Source organism: Ostrinia furnacalis, unplaced genomic scaffold (genome assembly GCF_004193835.3).
Source record: "Ostrinia furnacalis isolate ACB-3 unplaced genomic scaffold, ASM419383v2 OfSCF2039, whole genome shotgun sequence".
Classification (NCBI taxonomy): Eukaryota; Metazoa; Arthropoda; class Insecta; order Lepidoptera; family Crambidae; genus Ostrinia; species Ostrinia furnacalis.
This window is the reverse complement of record NW_021132278.1, coordinates 815968-840834: the sequence shown is the minus strand read 5'-3', so window position 1 is coordinate 840834 and position 24867 is coordinate 815968. Positions and strand designations below refer to the sequence as shown.

General features: G+C 35.7%; 1 protein-coding gene across 1 annotated transcript; it reads left to right on the top strand.

The window, feature by feature from the left end:
• The first annotated feature begins 19105 nt into the window (after positions 1-19105).
• LOC114354324 (protein FAM183A-like) lies at positions 19106-24809 on the top strand. Its single transcript, XM_028306643.1, has 4 exons — positions 19106-19180; positions 22980-23117; positions 23711-23870; positions 24496-24809. The coding sequence occupies exons 2-4, from the start codon at positions 22991-22993 to the stop codon at positions 24626-24628; spliced, it is 420 nt and encodes a 139-aa protein (XP_028162444.1). The 5' UTR covers positions 19106-19180; positions 22980-22990; the 3' UTR covers positions 24629-24809.
• Positions 24810-24867: the final 58 nt, after the last annotated feature.

Here is a 24867-nt window from a genome sequence, read left to right as displayed (position 1 = left end):
GTAGATAGCCAGTTACTCTGTGAATTAGGATTCCTGGTGAAGCTCGTGTCCACCTTCAGCTTAATTTATCACTTTGCATTAAGGTAAAATGCCAAGCTTCCTCGTTGTGGACAAAAGAACTAAGGTGAATACAATTAAATCGTAGGCCTTTGCACCAAGACAACAAGGCAACTCTAATATTAAAGTAGTTACAACTGGAAACTAAAAGTTTTAATACCCTTGTCCATCGTAGAGTTCATTAAAATAAATGTCAAACTTTATACGACAAGAGTGAAACGACAAAACACAATTTTCCCATAGATTTTTAGGTCAAGGGCAATGAATTTAAGAAGCACCTTTTCGCCAACTTAATTTTCTAACTCAACTTATTTATTGGTAGGTATCTGCTACTAAAATCTTGCCTTCAATTGAGTTAAATAATAAGATTTAAGCTCTAACTCTAAGAGGACACAAAATTCTAGCCTTAGATCTTTAAGTTGTCTTGGAATTTCATTTTTCTTTCTGTCCAATTGCCCATCCCTGGTTTACACTGTTACAATGGCGTCCACAAAGGCTTAACCCTTCGTCAGCTCGTCGGTTCACAGTGCATTAACCACGCGGACGCTGTTATCATTCGTGATAAGTGATACCAGCGGTCTGCGGATCACCTCAAATCTGTGACATGGTACATTAAGCAGGGTGCTGATGTAGGGAGACCTTGTAATTAAGTGTTAGATAGGTCTTGTTAGGTCTTTATTTTAGGGCATGGGTTATCTTACGAATATGTAGAGGTGAAAAAGGGCTGTGTTGCTAATTATGTTTACAGTGCCTGACTTAAATATGTAATTACATTTTAGGCAAATGTTAGGTACTCGTTAGAAATGCGTAAAGTATATACTCCGGTAGCAAATTCAAAAAAAGGTAAAGAGGCATAATTTATTGAGATCTACTTGTAGGTATACTAGTAGTTTTGGAACAAACCTAATATTCGTTTACACATAGAATGTACGTTTTCGTAATTAATTTTACATTAGTTAATTCTACAATACTATTACTGGATACCTCTAAACGTGCGTAAAAAGTAATATTACTGCATCATATCTGATTTTTGGACCTTATTTTTCAGCTGTGGCCTGGTTTTTTGCCATGAAGTGTACTCGCAGATAATGAGCCAACTGTCAAATTATCCCACCTCACCCTGATAGGTGTCGTGCCGAGTAGCGGCGCGGTCTTTGATTGCGAGAGGCTTTGGCGGCTGACGTGTTAACAATTTCGTTCGGATGTTTGGGTTACGGGTCAAGATTGTTCGGTCGCTGTATGTCTTTATGAAGGCATTTTTAAGAAACGATAGTGTTGTGAATGTGTACATTTTTGACATTTTTACTAAAGCAACATTCAAATCGCAAAATTTTATTCTTTCATTACAAGTATGATGAATGACGTAAAAAATAATTTTATAGGTAGATAAATAATGAAACTGAAGTGTACCATTTAAAAAGGCTTACGAAATATTAACGCGACACATTTTAGTTCTTAATTTTTTCTATACCTTATTAAACGTTAGCAATGTAAACATTACAGGCCCAAAATGCCTATCCCGTCCTTAAGGCAACAGGTAACACAATCTCTAGCCACTTAGCCCGCCCACTAATGGCGTCCCGCTCTGTCAGTGTGGACTTACCCTTATTGAGTGACGATCGATAGTCGAACATCGATTTATCGATAAAAGGTAAGTTTTTTTAGTACCTATTGACGTTATAGGGTCAAGGGCTATCGATAGCTTAGAAGGTGACGATTATAAATCGATTGTATCGATAAATCTGTGAAATTTTCTGAAAAGTTAATATTTTCGATTTAATGAATCAGATGGAAAATCAATAGTGCGTGAATTGGCTTGGTTTTCAGGCTTTAGCAGGTAATAAAGAAGATCTGAAAAACAATATTTCTCATAGTCACAAGACTATAATGCAATATCGTAGTATTGACGTGTTTGACGTAGATTCAAATTCAAATTCAAATTCAAATAATTTATTTGTGAAACACAGGTAAGCAGTATGATGTACAAACAAGATATGTGTTCAAGCCGTGATCAGCCTTGTCGGCATACAAATGTTAAAGCGTGATTTTAAAAGTATAATATTATGTTAAAGAAAAGTAATAATGAGCAAATTAAATGTCAAAATCATAAATGTCAGTTAAATAAATTGCAAGATTAAAATAAATTAATGCAGGGCAGTCAATCGGATATTAGAGTCAATGTTGTCAAGGAAGAAATTGTAGAAAAACTTTATTTAAATTGTAGGAACTCATGTACTGAATAAAAACTGTTACTGACCAAAAATATAAATAGCTTTTGTTTAAAGATTGAGATATCAGTGCACTCTTTAATATGATTAGGTATTTTATTATAAATTTTCGGAGCCATAGCAAAAACACCCATGTCGTAGAGGGCTGTCTTATATGACACACATCCATCAACGGCTATAAGAATATTAGTCCAGTCATTTAAGCTTAAATTAGGTAAGAATCTCGGAATTAGAGATACCCAGCTGTAAGTCTGTAAATACTTGTATATTGACACCCTAAAAGTTGTCTCAAAACCTACATATGGTAGGGTGTAAGCAACTATTAAATTTTAAGGTCAAAGGTCACAAAAATCGGTTTTTTGCGCTTTTTTTGGAAATATCTCATTTCCTATGGGTTTTTTGCTATTTGTATTTATTATCAATATTGTAGAATACTAAATTCTCTACAAATTTTGTTTAAAATTTTTTTTTATACGGTGAACCGTTTTCGAGATGGAGGGCGGAGAGCGCGCGGTCACTGCATCACTTCAGGTCAACTTAAGCGGTTTAGGTTTTTCATACAAAAGTATTTTCCCGCTANGGGAACAGGAATTAGCGGGAAAATCCTTTTGTATGAAAAATCTAAACGCTTAACGGAAGTTAGACGCTTGAAATTTGGCATGTAGGTACCTTAGTAAACTCAAAGCTTAGTTACAACAAGGAATTCCCGAAATTCCCACAGGAATTAGCGGGAAAATCCTTTTGTATGAAAAATCTAAACCGCTTAAGTAGACCTGAAGTGATGCAGTGACCGCGCGCTCTCCGCCCTCTATCTCGAAAACGGTTCACCGTATAAAAAAAGTTTTTAAACAAAATTTGTAGAGAATTTAGTATTCTACAATGTTGATAATAAATACAAATAGCAAAAAACCCACAGGAAATGAGATATTTCTAAAAAAAGCGCAAAATACCGATTTTTGTGACCGTTGACCTTGAAATTTAGTAGTTGCTTACACCCTACCATATGTAGGTTTTGAGACAACTTTTAGGGTGTCAATATACACGTATTTACAGACTTACAGCTGGGTATCTCGAATTCCGAGGTGAACTTACTATAATGACTGGACTATATTGCGATTACGCGATCTCGGTATTATTTTAAACAGGGAAGGGTTATGTCTAATAAATAGAGCCAGCTCAAATATATAAAGGCATGGCATAGTCAATATTTTTAAATTTTGAAAATGAGGTTTGCAACTGTCAGTTCTCTTCAAGCCACACATAGCACGTATACACTTTTTTTGACACCTAAATACTCTATCCCAGTTAGTAGCATTTCCCCAAAAGATTATGGCGTACCTCAATCTGGAAGCTACGAAGCCATGGTAAGACGTGACCAACGCAGGGAGATTTACTTTTTTTGAATGTATTTTTATTGTAGAATGCAACCGATGGTTTATAATGATGGTTAGTTTTTCGATAAAAACTATCGACAGTCAAACTTTATCTATAAATCACAGCACTACCCTTATTACGCGGTAGCTAAGACTGGCCTCTCTACTCAAATTGTCAACTCCGTAAACCGATTCCGATATGCTCTTTGGATCCATCTTTATTGATTGGTTCATTTATTTGTCACTTAGTTGTTTTTGTAGCTGTGTCCGGCAGAGTAGAATAAACTTATCCCACTCTTTCCGTGGATGTCGTAAAAAGACGCGATTACCGCACAAATCAGGAATCAGGTAATATATCAGACCTCCACAACCTATCTGGCCAGCGTGGTAGACCAAATCCTTCGTTTTCCTCAAATTGTAAGGTAATTTAGAGGCCGAATTCAGTGAAGACTAATCCTACTAATATTATACCTACTCGTAAATGCGAAAGTTTGGATGTCTGGATGTTTGTTACTCTTTCACGCAAAAACTACTGAAAGGATTTTGATGAAACTTTACAGTATTATTGTTTATAACCCAGAATAACATATACTTAGGCGATCTGTGACAACGTAAATTTCACGGGGTGAAACCGCTGGCAAAAGCTAGTTACCTATAATGAAATAATGGGTCTTCACAAGTTATGTTTAAAAAAAAGTAATTTGTATTAGATTTAATAACAAAACTTCAGCAAGATCTTTATAATAAAGAAAACCCTTATTTTTCAAGCTCTATTTTCTATGAATAAAAAACTACGCGAAGATCTTTGAAATGTCAAAGAGTCTTATTTTTCAAGCTCTACAAATTTAAAACATTTCAGTATTTAAAAGCAGTTTCTCGTCGTATAAACAGAGATTTATTTAATTAAACTCTAGACCTCATCAAACAGTGTTTTCTAGGATCGCAATTAGTTAGTTTATAAACAACTGCTGGCCTCCAGTGTTATTGAATCTGATGCTGTTCGTGCCTTGGGCTAAACCTTTTAAGTATAGTGGATCCTTTAAAATTCTCAATTAAATGTTAGGCTTTATTTAGGTAAGAAAAGGTCTCTATTATAGTATACTCACTTAAATAGAGTAACGAAATTGCGCAAAAGAAATGTCATAGTATAATCAATTATTTTAATTTTTTAGTATTTGAAAAAAATATATTATAAAATACCTATCTAATACAGCAATATTGAAACAATATTAAATTAAGGAAACCCAATCAAATACGACTATTTAAAATAATAAAGCGACTTTTGGTATTTTGTTTTTTTTTTTTCATTAAATACGTAACAAAAAAACAATTTGTATTTTTTTTTTCATTAAATACATAACAAAAAAACAAATTAAACTGACTTAAACTTAAGTAATGGGAAAGAAAAAGCAAAGAAATCTAGGTTTAACAAACTTGGCTGCAAAGTTCGGAAACGGGTAGCATTCCGATGGGTCTTTATGAAGATAAAAAGAAAAGTTAACCGCCTACCAAGTTTTTTAATTTCACTCCCTTATCTTTTTGCACGTTGTTTTAGTCTTGAAGTAATTATCAACAGCTTATTAATTAATTTTATGTGGGTATTTAAGTGATACTTAGATACCTATTAATTTAAATCCAGCTAACTAAATAAATGAGTATTTTTAACATTTGTGTCAAAAAAATATTGGAAATTAATAAATGTTTCTAAAACTTAGTGTAAAGCTGTTATATTTAACTGCTTCAAAATAATTATATGCCTCGTATCTTTCACCCAAAAAATTAACGTAAGTAGGTATAAGTAAATCCCGTTATTATTTAACAGGTAAGCAATTTCCCCCCCACTGTCAAAAAAATATTTTTCTAATCTATTTCTTGTAATTCTTTGCATTAAACATGGACTAATATATAAGTTAATGCATTAAAGCAGTCATCATCTCAATTTATAATTTAAAAAAATGCTTGGGATAACATCTATGTTAACCCATTGGGATAACATCTATGTTAGACCTCCAAGTCAAACACCATGAATCTACTACATTATGATCTCAGTTTGAAGGAAATGTAATGTATTTATTAATTTTGACCAATATCTGACACTAAAAAATCTTAAATTTAGTTAATAACGCTCTTCACATGTTCTCTACTAAAGCTTCAAGACAAACTATTATAAGTACTGAGAAGAAACGGAAGAACAAATCATTTAAATACTAACCACACTATAAAAAAAGAAATATATAAAACCCGCTTACCAATCATTCAGTTATCAGCTATCACCAAATGTCCTTTAAACCAGCACAACTTTCTCCACTACGTAAGTTCGTAAAAGTTCGCCGGAGGGCGCTGCGTGCGGCCCTCTCTGCGGCCAGAGAGAGACTGAGGCTTTCAGTGTTATACGGAGGCAGCGAGCTCGGCTTCGTTGAGCTCAAGGTCGCTTCCGGGTACCGGTGGAAAAGGAGGACTAGGTTCGATTCCCTGTTCGAGTTCGATAGAAACGGGTAAACGTCAAATAGTAGTAAGACGATTTATTGATACTATCCGTTCGCTGGCGATATTACGTCACTCGAAGGAAAGCGTCTATAACTATAGCAAACTTTAATTAAAATATTTTTTATTAATATTTATTGATAAAAATTGTGTATTTGCGCAAAATAAGACACATTAATTGCGTTTAATCGCGGTTGGGGGAGGAGACGCGCTTTCCACGGACCGTTAGCGCGAACGGGTAGTAGGTAGTTAATAATTTTTAGGGATGTTGTAGATTATCATTTTGTTTTTTTATATTATACTCGTATATGCGGTCGACTGTAGATATTTTTATACCATGGAGTATTGCTGGATAGTGGTTCGATACAGATGATTTGCAAATACTCATTCATTTTCTTTAAACGGAACCTAGTAACAATTTTACTGTATTTTTTTAGATAAATACATAGTAATAATATCTGGGGGAGGCCTATATTCAGCAGTCCTGTGGCTGAAATGATGATGATGATGTATAATATTTAGGAAATAAATCTGTAGAAAGTGTGTTTTATACAGATTTTCTTGTAGGAGGTATGCAGCAGGCAGTTAACTGAAAGAAACTAGTAACAGTATAATACTGACAGTAACAAACGAAATTTCGTACTATCTTATTATTTACTTCACATAAAGACAATATAAAACCACAACAAAACCGTTACGAGCCCGCTACGAGCCACTACGCCGTAGCTCGTAGCTTCGTAGCTCGTAGCGCCGTAGCAAGTGCGCGCGCACCGGCAAATCGAATCTGTTATTATCTTTTATGACAAATAAAACACCTGATGGCGTCGAAATGCCTTTATTTAAAAAATATACTTTTATATTGTAGAACTGACCTCTCAATGTCAAGAAATAATCGAGGAGTATGTTGCAAAAATACATATTGGTCAGACTCAAATAAGTAGGTAGTTGTTCTTTCAAAGAAATTCGTACTTACTCGTACCTTCTCATTTTGAACTTACCTATAGGTCCAGGGTTCGATTCTCAGATGAGAAATAATAAATTGTGTACATATTGCTTGTAATTCTAATAAATAAAATTAATGTTTTTAGATTACGTTTTAGATTATTTTACAAATCTCATACTTCATACAACAATGTATTAAATCTAAAATGTGATATGTAACTACAACTAATCGCGTAACTCAGTTTGCGAATCTAGCCTGTCTAATCAAGCATGGTTGGAGCTATTAAAATAATTGCCTAACTTTTGATGGGCTAGGCTTTCGCTGATGCCAATGGAAACTATTAAATCTGTGCTATAGAGCAAAGGGCGAAACCATTAGATAATTTTGTCGTTCGTTCTAGTCAAATGACGTCCAGTCAAACGTCAAATGATTGCCTGATCATAACTTACCATCAGGTGAGATACAGGCCAAGAGCTTCCTCGTTGTGGATAAAAAAAAAAAAAAAATGTGTCCACTGCTGGACAAAGGCCTCCCCTAAGGATTTCCACAATGACCGGTCTTGCGCTGCCCGCATCCGGGTACTTCCCGCGACCTTCACCAGATCGTCGGTCCAACGAGTGGCTAACTCACATTACGTCTTTCGGCTCGTGGTGGCCTCTCGAAAACTTTTCTTTCCCAAAGGCCATAAGCGTCTATGTTGATCACTATGGTTTTCCTGCAGACAGAAGTATCAGAGAAAAATTGCCTTAGCTATTTGACGAAGAAGGCAGCTGGTCGGCTAAATAAAACAGTAGGAGGTCGTGCTCTATTTCTCTTTTAATAAATAATAACAGCCTACTACACTAGTATTTTTAATCCAAAATGTCGACACGTTACTTGTTCTTTTTCCTTCACGGCTGGCATAAGGTTTTTAAGAACAAAATCAATATTGTTTAAATTACTTGGACGCTTACCTTTGGGAATTGGGACACTCTCAATAATGATGCAGGTGTGGCCTAATTTACGCTGATTTCTAATCTCATTACAGCTTTACGTGCTTATTGTGTTCTTACCAGTAATTTCTTTATTATAATAACTGAAAATTCACAATTTCTGAATTTATTACTTTAGTTTTCTTATTTTTCACGTTTCAATATTAACAAATACCGTAAGAACGTATAAGATCTACCCACTAAGCTACGTAAAACGTAAAAGATATTTAAAATTTTCATATCGGATAAAACTAATATGAAATATGAAGCCTTTTAGTAGGTACACAGTTCATTGGTTCCCTTGTGCGCGTTAGAAATATTAAAACATCGCAAATATTAATATTTTACCTTGCCAATACCTGCACGTTCTACTATTTACCTTAAACTATTTTTGCTATTTTTATTATTAAAGTAGGTTACATTATTAAAAACTTTTCATGGTAATGTAATATTTAAGTATGTGAAAATATGTTTGTAACAATGTACATTCTAAAGTAAGTAGTATAGATCTTTAGCCTAATGTTCGTCAAAAATGGCTAAATACCTATAGAGTTTAATAGTAATTAGGTAGATTATGCACCAACAAAATAATTATCGACATCTTGAATTAATTCAAGATGCCGATATTTAAATCAATTGATATCTCTTCAATTCAATTTAATGTAAACACACAACACACCCACAATTTATAAACTAAACTCGTGTGTGTTTTACATGAACAATATTAAACAATTTTATAAGGAAGTGTTGCTTTATAAACTCTTATTTTTATTTGGAACAACAATGCTTGCCAATACACTCCTGCTAAGTCTTGTACACAATTATTCGCGAGAGCAAAACAATAGCCTTAAGTGATGAGCATCGCTCAAGAGATAGAATATTACGCAACAAATTAATTGCTGTTCGTTGATAAGTCGCAATTATTGAAAAAACATTCAATTGAAGTGTAATTTTTAATACTTACTTTTGCTAAATGTTAAAGTTTTAGGTATTCAAAAACTCTCGACAACAGACTCTACGAACGTCTGAGTAATATTAAGTATATTATAACTTTATCGCAACTAACTTATGGTTTATTTTGAACCATTGTTTTAACATGTGACCTGCAATCAAAATCACGGTTACACTCTTTGTTACAGAATAGTACAATCATGGTTTTTACTAACTTAAAATAATTCAAAAATTTTGTGTCGTTCTTATAGTTTACTTTTTTAAACAAACAGAAGAAACTACCTACAACTACTTACCCTTTTAGATAAATCTATGTAGCTTGGTTCCTTCAGACAGATATAAAACGTGCCCTCAGAGGTACCTGAAGCTAAGATCAAGCCCCTTAATTATTAAGCAATTGGGTCCATTTGAAGCAAGCTTACAATGACAGGACCTGAGTAAGTTGTGACAGTTAAATACCAAACCTGTGTTGATAATTATTACCTTAAGCACATACCTATGCCAAAAACTTGAAAGAACTATGTATGCCGAAAAGTTGATGTAAAGAAGCTATTTTTTTTTCTATTTACATAAATAAATTGGTAATTGATGTCGGCGCAGGGTTTATGTGACAATATAAACTTTTGCTGAGTACATACTATAAATCTATTTCAAAACAACTTGATACCTAGGTACCTACATTTTTGTATTTTACAGACAAACCTAAGGGCCAAAGCAGGTTCGCTCGCTAAGTAACAGCATTATCAAAGACATCGAATCTGTTTTGCCGCTAAAGTGCAGAAGTCAGTTCCATAAGTGCGCGTCTTGGAAACCAGCGGACTTCAATACCTATTTACATCTCCTTAAAATAGATATTTTTTGCAATAAAGAAATAAACTTTCAAGGAAACATTACATAAATACAAGTAGTCATGCCCCGCGTGTCCAAAGTGCCCAAACAACTGTACGCAAGAATATTACTCTTGTAGCAGTTTTGGGCTGAAATAATGTGGTTTGTTGTCGGCGCGATTACCTAGCACTTAAAAATCTATCAATGTATCTATAAAATAAAAACGGTTTTTTGAAACACGACTTGTCCATATGAAAGTGAAATCAAATAAATACATAATATGACAAAGCATTTGAGAATAAGGGGCTAAGTATAATTAATAAATTAAATGTAAAATAGATGCTTCCAATACTTCTTTTGCAATAACTCTTCGATTTTAATCAAATATGTAATTTCGTAACCCCATAATTTTCTAAAAAAAATGCGAAATTCTGCATCATCGTGGTCTCTACTTGATCTCCTTTCTCTACCATCCTACCTACCTTATATCTTTTTTTTTGGCACCCGATGTTAAGTGAGATGCAGAGTAGGATGGTAAAATTATCTTCGTGCAAATAAAAAAAAATTAAAGGTCTCAATTCGCTTCCGCTACACTCGAGCACACGCCCCGATCTCTGGCAGGGAATCCATCAAGTAACAGACAGGCATCTTTGTCTCTTTGGTCCTGGTGGCTTTCTTCGATGAGCTGCACTGCATCTCTATCCATATTATTATGTGTTGCTATGTTATAGAGAAGTGAGCACTTACATGAATGTTTTTTGTTATTGATGGATGAGCACTTACGTTCATTGATGTAGGTAGGTATGTAGTACATTATAACTCAATGGATGTAGGTGAAAATATTGACTCGTAGGCTAGGGATAGTTTTGCTAAGTAACTACAATTTTGGGTAAAATAGTTTAAATTAGGTAAATACTTCAAACTTATTATAACCTTTGCATCTAAGTTCGGTAGACCAAGAGTCTAAAAAACAAATACAGTCCGTGACACATCATGTAAATACCACAACGAAGAAATAACTCTAAAATTCAAAACCCATTGCAAGTGTTCGTTATTTTTTGGTAGTTTGATGTCTATCGCTACATTTTCTTCAAGTAAAACTGAAATATTGATTATTGTGGTCAACAAGCTCCATAATATTATACCTAAGACTGAGATGAAAATCCCATCGCAATTCTTTCAATTCTCTATTAAAACTTGAAGGTCATATTAAATCTGATTAGCAATTACCAAATTCCTCCACAAAAATTCGTCTTAAACAAACAGAATCCATTGTCTCTGGGTTCGCAGATTTCGTCTAATAACGTTAATTTTATATCCCGGTGGCCATTATGGAGAACAATGGACAATCTGAGCAATCGCTGGGACAAGACAGATGCCCGCGGGACGCTTTGCTGAGGACGATAATCGGGCTGAAACAATAGTTGCTTATAGGGGCTGAGGGTGAGGAGTCGTCAATTAAAAGATTTTTATTTTATAGGTGCCCTTTACTTACTACGGAATAGTTTTTTTTATGTAGGAGCGGTTCGCGTTTCGGCCTAACTAGAAGTCGCGGGTACGATCCCCGCTCAATACCTACATTTTTGTGCATGAACAAATCTATTAGTAATTTAGTATTGAGCTGGGTGTTTTCTTTTATACTCGTATAAGTTAAAATTAAGTATACGAGTATGAAGTTTAGTACGAGTACGGTACATCATTTTTATATCCGTTTGCTTACTTTGGGAATAGACGGCACTGTGTAGAAATTGTATGTCAAAGGATAGGTAATTTTGTTCTTTCATTCGTTTAAGATCACTTCAGCATTGTGACATAGTCGTAAGGTAAAGTGAGTAAAACTAGCCAAACAGTGCAGCTAAATCGATTAATTTTTGTCCAATTAATGTTCTTATTTTTATCAAACAACAATCCCAATCCCGATCCAATCCGTTCGCAATCACTCGATACTAAGTGAATCCCTTGCAGCCTGCAGCACCTGCCCTTGGGAAAGTCATTAAGCGTCGCCGCAGGAATCCGTGCCTCGGGCCTTAAGTGGGCAGGAGTGCTGCGGTTCGGACGCTGCGATTAAGATCCAGGTATTTTTAGTTAGGCATTTTTATGTAGTAGGTACTTTTAAATCCTACATTCTACTATGAATCTGATGATTCTGATACATCATTAAATCATATCGCCGCAGGAATCCGCGCCTCGCGCCTAAAGTAAGTGTTAAAAAAAACTTTTTCAGACATTACATTTTTGTGCCCGAATCGCCTGTGTCACAATATTACACAGTTATTAGTTTGATGTGTTCTCTGCTTATATATCTATCTATGCTCTCAAACCTTAGTTGAAAGAGTCTAGAAATATGTAACCTAATAAGAAAAGATTTTACAGTGGGTACTAACAAATAAAATTTAAACTGTGAATAGATAAGATGAAGATCTTTAGAATCATATTTCCAAAGTAACTAATTGGAGACACAAATTAAAAAATAGGCAAGTCACAAAGAGACTTCATTTTAGCTGGTGGAGTTAAGAAAATCAATAGGACTTGCAATACACATGACATGGGAATGCAACTTTTGGAAACTGTTTTAACATTTATTTCTTTGAAGTAGGTAGCATAATATTTATGATATTTGCTATGTTACTACGTTATTCTTATTAAATGAAATACATCTTTAATCGTACCAATGAATAATAATAATAATAATAAATAATAATAAAATTTATTTGCTTAAAATGTGGTTGACATAGGTGTTACAATTTGTGCGTATGTCGCACTGAAAATTGCGTTTATTACGCTGGTTCAGGGAATTTGATTTGAAAGTGGACTGTATAGGTTTTTTATAATAGAAAATTGATGAAAGGTAGATCAGTCCTCGCAACACAGAGACAGGTAATCTGAGCTTCACCAACCTTAAAATCGACCCTCGCCACGGACGGAAGCCAACCTGCAGACGCACGGCGTTCTGGGCGGTGGAGCACTGCCAGAGTATGCTCGGAGCTGATGCTGATGATGATGATGGTACGCGGAGCACGGCTACACGCGAATTATAGCAAAAGACACGGTCTTTTCAGGGAGTGAACGTCACTCGTAGACTCGCTAAGCGTGCGCGACACACGGGTGTGCGCGATGAGCGTCGCCGGGCAAGTGGGGCTTGCTCCGACCATTGGACGATGGTAGGAAAATAAAGTTGGCGAAGCAAATGTGAGAATACCCGCCAATATTTTTACAAGGACTCAAATGTGAGAGAACGGTCGCCTACTGCGCGACACAAGTGATATTTTGCTGACTTTATGCCAGCTTCCCAGAGGCCGCCCATAGAAGCGGCATTTGGCGGATTGTTGCGCCATTCTACAGATCTAGATGTCAAGCCATTTAGAATTTTTTCTTGCCATTCCTTTTTTGAAAAATAATTATGAACCTCCTTAAGGTGTTTCGCGGCAGCAATGAAATTTGTACCGCAGTCGGAGTACAAGCAGCTACATAAACCACGGCGCGAAACGAACCGATCAAAGGCAGCTAAAAAACATTCACATGAGAGGTCAGTGAGAACCTCTAAGTGAACTGCCTTTGTAGAAAAGCAAATGAATAAACAAAGATATGCCTTGTGAACCTTTGCATTACGACGCAGACTTTCTTTTACGAAGAAAGGTCCACCGATATCACAACCAACGTGGTTGAACACTTTATTAGGCAATAATCTAGACGCGGGCAACGTGCCCATAATAGGTTGTAAGGCAGAAGGCCTGCATTTAAAGCACTGAATACATTGAGACAGCACGGATCTGATGATGCTACGAGCATTTATAATCCAATATTTTTTACATAGGATTCCGTGCAACGTGCGCGGACCTACATGTAAATACATGTGATGATAATATTTTATTATTAAGGAAGTGGTATGACACTTCTTAGGAAGCAGCATGGGATGCTTCATATTATATGAAAGGTCAGATTGTGAAGTTGAATTTCCCCAAATCAGAAGTCCATATTTAAGCAGAGATGCTACATACGCGTGATATGCCGCCAGGGATGTTTCTATTGCAGAAATTTGACTCAGTCTATTCAGCACAAATACGTAACGATTCAGTTTGTCCCGTAGATTTTCTATCTGAATTTTCCAGGTACAGTTTTCATCTAACTCTATTCCTAGGAATTTTGTATTATTGGTTTGTTCAATAATAGTCCCTTCATAATTAATGTCAAGTTTATATTTTCTTTGTCGATGTGTGCCAAATTGAATGAATTTTGTTTTATTTAAATTAACTGTCAAATTATTATTCTTTAACCAATTTATTATTTTGTTTATTGTATTGTTTATGTCCTCTTCATTTTTTCTTATATTTTTACTACTGGGAATAATTACGGATATGTCATCGGCAAATAATACACATTTGTGAGTAGTTACCTCTGGAAGGTCATTTATATAAAGTAGAAATAATATTGGCCCTAAAACACTTCCTTGAGGAACCCCACATGCATTCGTTAAAAATTTAGATTTATTCAAAGTCATACATTTTTTATTGTCTAAACTTGTTATTTCAACTGCTTGTTTCCTATTTCTCAAGTAAGATGCTAACCAGTCATGAGCTAATCCTCTTATTCCTAGATTTTCTAGTTTTACAAGCAGTATCTCATGAGAAACGAAATCGAAGGCACGAGTCATATCAAAAAATACAACAGTAGCAGGTATTCCAGAGTTTATATTTTCACTTATTTCATTTATAAGGTGGTACATTGCTAACGTTGTGGATTTATTATGTTGAAACCCAAACTGTTCTCTTTTGAATAATTCAAAACGCATGATGAAGCTTAATAATCTTTTTTTCATGGCCTTTTCGAAAACTTTGGATAATACAGGTACTAGGGTAATAGGGCGATAGTTCTCAACTGATGATTTTTTGCCTTTCTTGTAAAGGGGCTTGACTATTGAAAGTTTTAGCAACTCAGGAAAGACACCCTTACTAAACGACAAATTTACCAAATGTGTAAGAGGTATGATTAGCTCTTCGGCACAAGATTTTATTACTTTTGTACAGATACCATCATATCCTGTTGCATTCGTGTTATTTAATGATCTAATAATAGTTTTCATTTCATCTGGACAAAATGGTTCCAGAAAAATGCTATTTGGTAAACAAATTTTATTGGTATTTGTTTTCGGTTTATTATTGTCCGTTATATTTGTTAAATTTATAAGATAGTTATTAAATTCATTTGCGATATTTATTGGATCCGTAATTATTTTGCCATTTACGTTCAATTCATCTATAAACCTATTGTTATCTATGTTTTGTGTTTCGTTTTTTATTATTTTCCACGTAGTTAGACACTTATTTTTAGCCTTAGCAATTAATTTTGAATTTTGTATTTTTTGTGATAGCTTACAACACTGGCGTAGTAGCTTGGAGTATGATCTATATTGATGCTTTTTCCGAGTGGTTTTTGTTAAATAATATTCATATCTAAGCCTTCTTTTAGTTTTACAACTTTTAGCTAGCCCTTTTGTAATCCAAGGTGCGTTTTTATATTGATTTGATAGTTTTATTTTTTTGTTGGGAAAGCATAAGTCATATACTGTTGTAAAAAGACTATGAAATGAATGCATAGCTTTATCAACATCGGATTCATTTAATATTTCGGAGAAGGATAAAGAACGCAAGTGTGTTTTAAATTTGTTTAAATTGTCATTACAATAGTCTTTCATATTATGTAGGTATAATTTATTATTGTAACAGTCAAAACTCAAAAGTGGTTTTGACAAAGGGCGTTAGTCAAAATTTCTAGGAAATCAATTAAAATCATTGTAAAGTGTAGTATTTGTGTGATTTGTGCATACAAAATAATGACACCTAAGGTACTACAGTAAAGTGACNGTGATAGCACAAGCGTATTTATATTCAAATCGCCAGCCAATATTATGCGAGATTTACTACTTTTCATGAATCCAATACAGTAGTGCATAAAGAGAGCAAGATGTAGGTAGGTAAGTAGGCAAATGTTCGCAGCACCCGCGTGGCTCGAGGGCTCTCATTCGGTCGAGGGGTGCATCGACGAGGTATTGGCACACTGATCGAATGTTTGTGCCTACAGAGAACTCGGAGACCTATTTATTCGTTGTACCTTATAGGTAAAACGTATTACTTAGTTGTGTGTGATTTTTTGTAACAAAAGTGATTTTCAGTGCTTTTTTGAGACTTTTACATGCCTAATATGTAATCTAACTTCGAAAAACTACGCTGCAGCACAAAATAGGAGCTGCAGTTCTTTTGAATTTCAAAGTAACTGGACTCTTATGTTTGACTATATTGATAATCATACTTTGAACAGCCACTTTCAGAGGCAATATAGCGCGCAGCATACCTAGTGTTTAATTTTTTTTAAACGTTATGGTATTGTTAGTATTTGTTAGTAGTTCCTACCTATTCTGAACACATCAACATCCTGAAACTTTAGAGGTAGTTCTTTTCACCTATTTCTTGAAATCTAAATAGGGATGATGACTGGGTAATGAAATCGAAATTCTATTTATTTAGTCCGTCAGACAGATAATAATTTTGTCATTTAGCCTATTGCTCCAGCGTCTCAACCGCCGCGTGTGCGGCCCCCCTACCACCCAAGGTGCAAACTTTAGAGGTAGGAGTAGGAGGAGGCGCAAGTTCTTTTTACCTGTTTCCTAAAATCTCAATTGCTCCAGCGTCTCAACCGCCGCGAGTGCGGCCCCCCTACCACAAAAGGTGCGGAGAGGGGGTATTTTGCGGCTATTCCAATTATACGTCTTATGAAATAGTTGTCAGCGTCGTCGTTTCGCACCCGCAATATCGCGCGATGCGATAGGCGATCGGAATTTTTGTTAGGAAGCGCACATGGTGCAAGAGAAAGTAATGTAATGTAATAAGGATGTTTGTTTTTAAAATTAATTATTTTATGAGAAAAACATTTAATTTTGTCTTAAATCCTAGACGATCTGAAAAACTTTCCTTCTGGCGCATCGGGTAAAAAATACTGAAATCGAAAGTACTGGACATGAAATTATTCAAAGTGCGTGATAGGTTCCCATAGTAATGCTTAGCTACGTGTTCTGTAAAGTTTACTATTACTTTTGTTTATAATCTTTCATCCGTTTGGCACTGGAGGGAAGTCGATCCTTAACTTCCCACTCTTCCTATGTTCTGCTGATTAATATTGTTGCCTCTCCAATGGCAGTTTAGCTTTCCGAAACTTGACCTTTGCTGGTTGAGTTTTTGGCTGTTGATTAGAGGTCAATAAATTATGGCTACACAGGAGTATCAGCGGTGGAAACGAGAGGTGGGTATAAACAACTTTTAAACATTGGTAAGTATCATATCTTACTCGTAGCCTCGTAGTCTCGTACCTAGGTTGTCTTATTCAAGTCCCTAATTTTAGTAGTAAGTTGAAAGATTAAGAATGTAAAATTAAATTACTTATAAAGTAAGGCGGTATTCAATCGCTTCCGCGCCCTCTCCGCCTGTCACCGTGATCCCTGCGTAAGGCGCCTCACGCGCGCCGCGTTACCACGAAGAATGGCAGATATAGCGCGCAACGATCAAGGTTTTAAATTCAGTACAGCTCCAGCCGAAGGACGATTCATTTATTAGATTTTTCATTATGACCTCATTCCTGGTTGCCGTTTCAAGTATTGTGCCGATTACCGATATAAATACCTGCATTTATTGTAAAGTTCGCCCAACGATGTCGGCATTGGATAGAGTCGCTAGTCCGATGTCCAACGACCGCTCGATTATTGTAGTTAATTCACTCCTATCACAAAGTATACTTATTAGTAACATATTGAGTAAGGTACTAAGCTGGAGGGATAAATAAAGAGTGATTTTTGCGCCAATAGCAATACTTTTTAGTAAGAATATTTTAGAATGAAACTTAATTGTATGTTTTAGAACTAGTTTGGTTTAATTTGGTTGGATTTACTGTACACGAAATTAAATCAATACAAGCAATTTCAGTGTTAGTACTTATCCAAAAGGACTACCTTCATTATTGAACTGAAAGGCCTACCTCCTACAATATACCTGCCGTAAGCCGGTACCTAGGTGTGGCCGGTAATCTGCCATCTCAGTGCAATCTGGCCGGCTAGGCCGGGTTAATCCGGTTAACCGGCCATTAAAATTAACCCTACTTGTTGATTGCGGCCTGAGGACCCGGCAGGCTAAATGGAAAGCCAAGATTTTGGAGAACTATGTAGAAGAAACATAGGGTAGACAATGTCGTTCGAAAATGCTAAATAAACACTTGGAAAAGCATAAAGTTCAATGTGAAATCGGGAATTATTGTAAGGTTAACAAATGATAAGGAGCTTTTTTATTTACACTATGATCACATTCGCATTGGGGGAGGCCTATGTTCAGCAGTGGACGTCCTATGGCTTATGATGATGATGATGATGATTATACAGTGTGTCCGGGCATGTAGTGATCAAACTTTAAAGGCGTAATCTATGGACAATTTTATCGATGAAAATACTTCAAATTTGGGGCCTGACCCATTTCTCGAAAAATTACATCGATTTAAGTTTTTAATTTCTAGTTTTCACCTCTTCCCTTAAAAACAAGTGAAAGCGTGAATAGCTTAACATTATTAAGCAAATATTTTATATCATGCGATAGCCAATAAAATTATCTATTAGTAGAAGAAGAAAACAGATACAAGTTTCATACATTTTATGGGAGTAAGAATGGATTTAATTAGAAAAATACATTACTTTTTTCACTTCTTTTTCAGTTATTTTCCAACACAAGAAAAACCAGGTCGTTAAGGTATGTTTTATTTGCATTGTATTATTAGTATTTGAGCTATTCTACAAAACGAATGTGAAAAAAGTAATGTATTTTTCTAATTAAATCCATTCTTACTCCCATAAAATGTATGAAACTTGTGTCTGTTTTCTTCTTCTACTAATAGATAATTTTATTGGCTATCGCATAATATAAAACATTTGCCTCTTTATGTTAAGCTACCCACGCTTTCACTTGTTTTTTAAAGAAGAGGTGTAAACTAAAAATTAAAAACTTAAATCGATGTAATTTTTCGAGAAATGGGTCAGGCCCCAAATTTGAAGTATTTTCATCGATAAAATTGTCCATAGATTACGCCCTTAAAGTTTGATCACTACATGCCCGGACACACTGTATACTGTTACAAAAACATTAACAACCACATAAAAATATTACGTCCTTTTTACAAATATGCCAAATGTTTATTTAGATTTGTCAATTTGACAGTAAAATCAGTCACCTTGACTTACAAGACGTTTTCGTCAATATTTTTTATACAAAATTATTTAAAATTGTATTGTTCATATTTTGTAAGGCTTAAAAACAGGTAAAACTATGCTATGAAACTAATACCTAAGTAATTACCCACTTTCTTAGGTACTCTCCGACCTGTGTTAAGTTTCCCTCCAAACTACTGTTGTGGTGTGAGGTTGTGGCTCAGAATACAGAACAAACCAGAAGGAGTGTTCGATAACATTTCTACGCGGCAAGGGGGCGTCCATAAATTACGTGAGACAATTTTGGCTATTTTTCAACCCCCCCGCCCCCCTTGGTGAGATTTGGTGAGATTTTGCCTGACCCCCTCCCCCACCCCCAAATCTCACGTGATATTAAAAAAAATCCGAAATTTAATAGTTTTGGAGTAATATAACTGAGAAACATTTTTTTTGTGTGCTGTAACGTTGTCGCTAACGAGTGCATCAAAAAGATCTATAAAGTTAAAGATTTTAGTTCTTGAAAGTATCTGCTAGGGACGCTGTACAATCATCATACATTTAATGTATGTCATTTTTTACGCAGTCGCTAGCGGATGACGATTGTGTAAAGTCGCACTAAGCCCACTTATTACAAATAGATCCAGAAAAAAACGTGTAGTGACAGCGGTTAGTACTAGGGTCACATTGTTTTTTTACAGAAGTACCTAGTCTAATTGTTCCTTTCTACAAAATCACTAATCTAGCAAAATCGATTTTGATAAAAAAAGAACTTGTTTTATAATTTTCTTAATTTCGTCATTTATTCTGCATTTTAGTATTCACACATGCAGACGGAAGCATTTTTAGTTTTATTTGTTTAGACTGTATAGAATAAAATGACATTATCATCATACAAATATCATTTTTTAGTCCTGACAAGGAACCCTTAATATAGTTTCGATATGTCTGGCTGTCTGTCTGTCCGAGGTTTTGCTTGGAAACTATTGGCACTAGGGAGCTGTAATTTTGTAGAGGTATGTTTATTAATCACGCCGACATAAAAAAATTTTTTAGGGTAGCTCCCCTACATGTAAAGTGGGGATGTTTTTTTTTTCGTCTTCTACCCCATCGTGTGGGGTATCGTTGGATAGGTCTTTTAAAATGGCTTGGGGGTTTCTAAGACCATTTTTCGATTTAGGGATTCGTTTGCAATATGTTAAAGTTTAAAGTGCCAATTTTTGTCCGAGTAGGGCGTTTCCCCCACTAAAAACGAAACTGTTGGCTTGATAAATCTGGAAAAATTCAAGATTATAATGCTTTTTATGAACTTTCAAGGAAAACTATAGCGGTTAAGATAGATCAGTTAGTTCAAGAGTAATAGTCGTTTTACTCATGTATTATAAAATTTCATACCTAATAAAAATTCCTTAGAAAATATTAAAAGTGACTTTAGATGAAGTAATTGCTTACTTCTGAAATATATTGTGATAACGACGGACAACTACGGAACCCTACACTGCGCGTGGCACGACACGCACTTGGCCAATTTTTTTACTTAAGATTTAACCCAGTTTTCTGGTAAACTCTATTTCTCTATTTCTTGGGGAAAAAAATACGTGATATTTCCCGAGACCCCCCCGCTCCCCCACGTGAGATTTGGTGAGGTTTTTGTTGACCCCCTCCCCCCCCTAAAAGCCTCACGTAATTTATGGACGCCCCCCAACTTGTGTCCAAAATACTTCCCCTCCCGCGCCCCTCTACCCCCTTTAGTGTTACTAGCGCCGTGTGACACCCCCATTTTTGGGGTAAAATTATGTAATTNTTAAAAATGGAAATTGTGAAAAATAACTCAAAAAATCCGTACGCTCATACGATTCAATGGCACGCAGAGACGCGATTGGGGTCTCCGCGGTGGTGTATTTGGCGATTTATTCAAATAAAGTGTACATAAGTGTTGTTGGAGTCATATCTTCTTCCAAGTAAAATATAAAAATGTATAAGTATTAATTTATTTACTTCTAACAATAAGTAGTCCAGTCAATAAAGCATTATAGATGGAAAACTGTAGAACACAATTTCTGACTTCAGGACTTTATTTAGACTAGTTAGGAGGTGAACATAGTAAAAGTCCCCACCCTTAGCCCTTGAGCCGGCGGGGAGAGGGGGGTTTAAAGGTGCCACTTTTCGGTTTTTCGCTTAATCCTCGGAAACTATGCGTCCTAGTGACATGACTACTTTGAACCAAAAAAAGCATATTCAATTTGCTACAGGTGAGATAATCAAGTTTTTCTATAAATTGTATAGTTTTCGCGGCATCTGCTCTAGAAGGTCTGTAATATTGGAAATTTTATTTATGTCTTACATGTTCCCATCAGGAGAAAATCGACTAAATAAACATTGAGCAATCATTCTAGACATGCGGGAGCATGTTAAGCCTAGTTCCAAGGAGGGGACTGCACCGTGCGTATATTTAGACGATCCACTTTGAGCCACTTTTGACTCCTCATCACTCAAAAACTACTGTGCATTAACACTTCAAATTTGGCTCATGTGTTGAGACTTGTAAGATAAACATCAGCTTCAAATTTCACAAATATCCCTCAAACGGTTCTTTAGGTATTGACGTCCAAAAATCTACATGTTTGACCTATAGACCAAATTCTAACCACTTCCAGATGACATCGAAGGTTTAAATTTGGCATCCAGAAAGGTAGTTATGTAAATACAAAGGAACAAATAAAAAACCAGTAAATTTTAACATTTCACATGTTATAGATAGATGTTAGTGTTCTAAATGTCGATTTTTGAACGTCAATACCTAAATAACCGTTTGAGTTATATTTATGAAATTTGAAGCTGATGTTTATCTTACAAGTCTCAACACATGAGCCAAATTTGAAGTGTTAATGCACAGTAGTTTTTGAATGAAAAATCAGAGTAAGTATGTAAGCAATAATTAATTACTTAAAATTATTATTAAATATACAAATATTGCTGCTGCTGATCTGTTGATACCAATGCCTTACTTTTGAATAAATGGGAAAGTATGAAATTCACGATAGTAATTTATTATCTCCTCATTATTAGGGAGTAATATTATAAATTAATTCAATATATTGAAATCAAATCAAAATCAAAAATATTTATTCAGTTTAGACCACAAGTGGCACTTATAATTTAATTAATCAGGTTGTCATGTCATGGATGAAATTACACTAAAAACTAATTAAAACAAAAAGGATGGGGAAAATATTCCATTATTCTGTGGTAACGCTAACAAAATTAACGCGTGAATTTTTTATAAGTAGACAAATGTAATTCAATATAAAAAAGTAGGGTAAAATATTCCGTTGACCTGTGGCAACACTTACAAAATACAACCGTGATTTTTTTTGAAAATTATTATTTAATTAAAATGAATTGGAAATGTGCTACTTACGGATAAAACATGATCCCATGCACTTTCTTCGTAATTCCAGTAGCATTCTTACATGTTGGAACGGCACAAGACGGCATAATTTAATTATTAAGTGTCAATCTGACGGATATGTAAACAATGCGCGCGCCGGCCATTGACTGATTGCTCTAAAGTCAAATTAGTGCGATTTGGAGTACTCTATATGAATACACATTTACGCCCGTTGACGGTTTCTGGTTTGTTCCGTATTCTGAGGGTTGTGGTATCTAGTCGTAGCCAAGTCGTAGCAGGACTACGATGACTATGATTCGAGTTACTTCATTATTTTATGATATAAAGCGAAAGATAGAAAAGCATTCGGGCTGTTAGCCCGTTAATCAACAAAGACATGTGCGCACATTAAGTGTACCGATTTAGTATCGCGTATCGGTTATAGAGGGTGTTTTTTGAACGCAGATAAAGCAGTTATAAACTTCCTTAAATAATTCAATCTCACTCATCCACTCTTCTAGAGTGAGCCACCATGCCGGACGCAGGCAAGTGCACGTTCGGCACTCGGATGCCGATCGAAATCCACATGCTGAATGAGATTATCTACCGGGAGGTGAAGCACTTCAGGAACTACAAGATATACCGCCCCAACTTTGGATGTTAGTACATCTATCTTTAGTTAACTTCAGAAGCTCTACCATAATCAAATTCAAAGGATGATCCTAATTTAAAACCTCGTAATAAATAGTGAATTAGCAAAATCAACCTGAGGTAAGTAGTTTTAATTTCGGTTTCTTCGGGCAAGTTCTCATAGATAAAAAACTGAGAAAATAAGCTCTACCATAATTATTTAAATTCAAAGGATGATCCTAATTTAAAACCTCGTAATAAATAGTGAATTAGCAAAATCAACCTGAGGTAAGTAGTTTTAATTTCGGTTTCTTCGGGCAAGTTCTCATAGGTAAAAAACTGAGAAAATATAATATCAGAATCGATTAACAATTTAGGTAAGCCGTGTGTGATTTAATATTTCGATTACAATGATACGAGACTATTCCCACCTCTCGTTCCCATCACTGCTACTCCTGTGTGCCAGGATCTACAGCTTGACCGCCAATAAAAACCCATTCAAGATTAGATCCAAGAAGATAAGATAGAGACACAGTTTTATAATCCTTGTTACCCAGTTGCCTTTACTTTGTGGGCCTAATCTCAACTGGGCTACATGCTCAACTATAGTTTCATCTCCCAGCTATCCCGGTGACCGGGAAATTCTACGCGGCGCACGACCAGCTGAAGGCAGAGTCCAGGGAGCAGACGCAGAAGGTAGACGATTACCACCGCAACGTGGCGCAGACCAGGGCTAAAGGACCCAAGAGCAAGTACCCCACGCCGGCTACGGAGAACATGGTGTAAACGTTTGACACAAAATTTGATGAGAGTAATCCTAATCAATTGCTCGATGAAAGCAGTCTCGCAGAAATAGAGAAGCTAACCAACTATTATCCTTTTGGGAAATATATGGGCTTACATAGTTATTTAATTTTTAGCGTTAAGAGTCGCATCTCAAACTAATTTGAAAATTATAAATAACTTGAAAAAATCGAACTGCCTAAGGCGGGAATTGAACCCACGACCTTCCGCTTGCCGGGCGACTGCTCTTCCAACTGAGCTACTTAGACACTGGGCTTAACCCTATGCACCCAAACGTTTTTAAGCGCGCCGTCGACGCGCGTTTTTGACGATTACTAACGAAAGTCAGACCAAACTAATGGACGTTTGTAGGAAAAAAGCGCGCACTTGTCGCGCGTCGTTGGCGTTGGCGCGTTTAAAAAACGTAGAGTGCACGAGCCCTAATGCTAGTGCATATTTCCCAGTGTGATGTATCTGTCTTACAACTTGTCTTACTTCGGACTCCCTTACAGATGATGCTTAAGAACATAATAAATAACTACCAGGTTGGCAAACGATTATGGTGCATCATATTTGAACCGATTGAACTAGTCAAATAAAAGCTTGGATAATATTTATTGACAGATACGGCTGGTTCTCCAAGCCGCTGGTGGCCATGGACCGCAACGACCGCCGCTTCTACAACCCCAAGAAGGAGAGCACGCACACCAAGATCGAGATCATCATCCTCATGTCCAACCCCAAGAGCAAAGCATAAGCTTCCTAACAGTTGCTTAGTAACATCGCTTGTTTGTTCCCAAAGAGTAACCCTGTTACGAGTAGGTACCAGACGTGCGACTCGTTGGGAATAAAATCGCAACGAATCGCACTGGTACCTACTGATCATAAGAATAATAAATAATAAATAAATAAATATAATAAATCTTTGGACAATTTCACACAGCGCCAGCTAGCCCCAAAGTAAGTAAGCAACTTAATGCTTGTGTTATGGGTGCT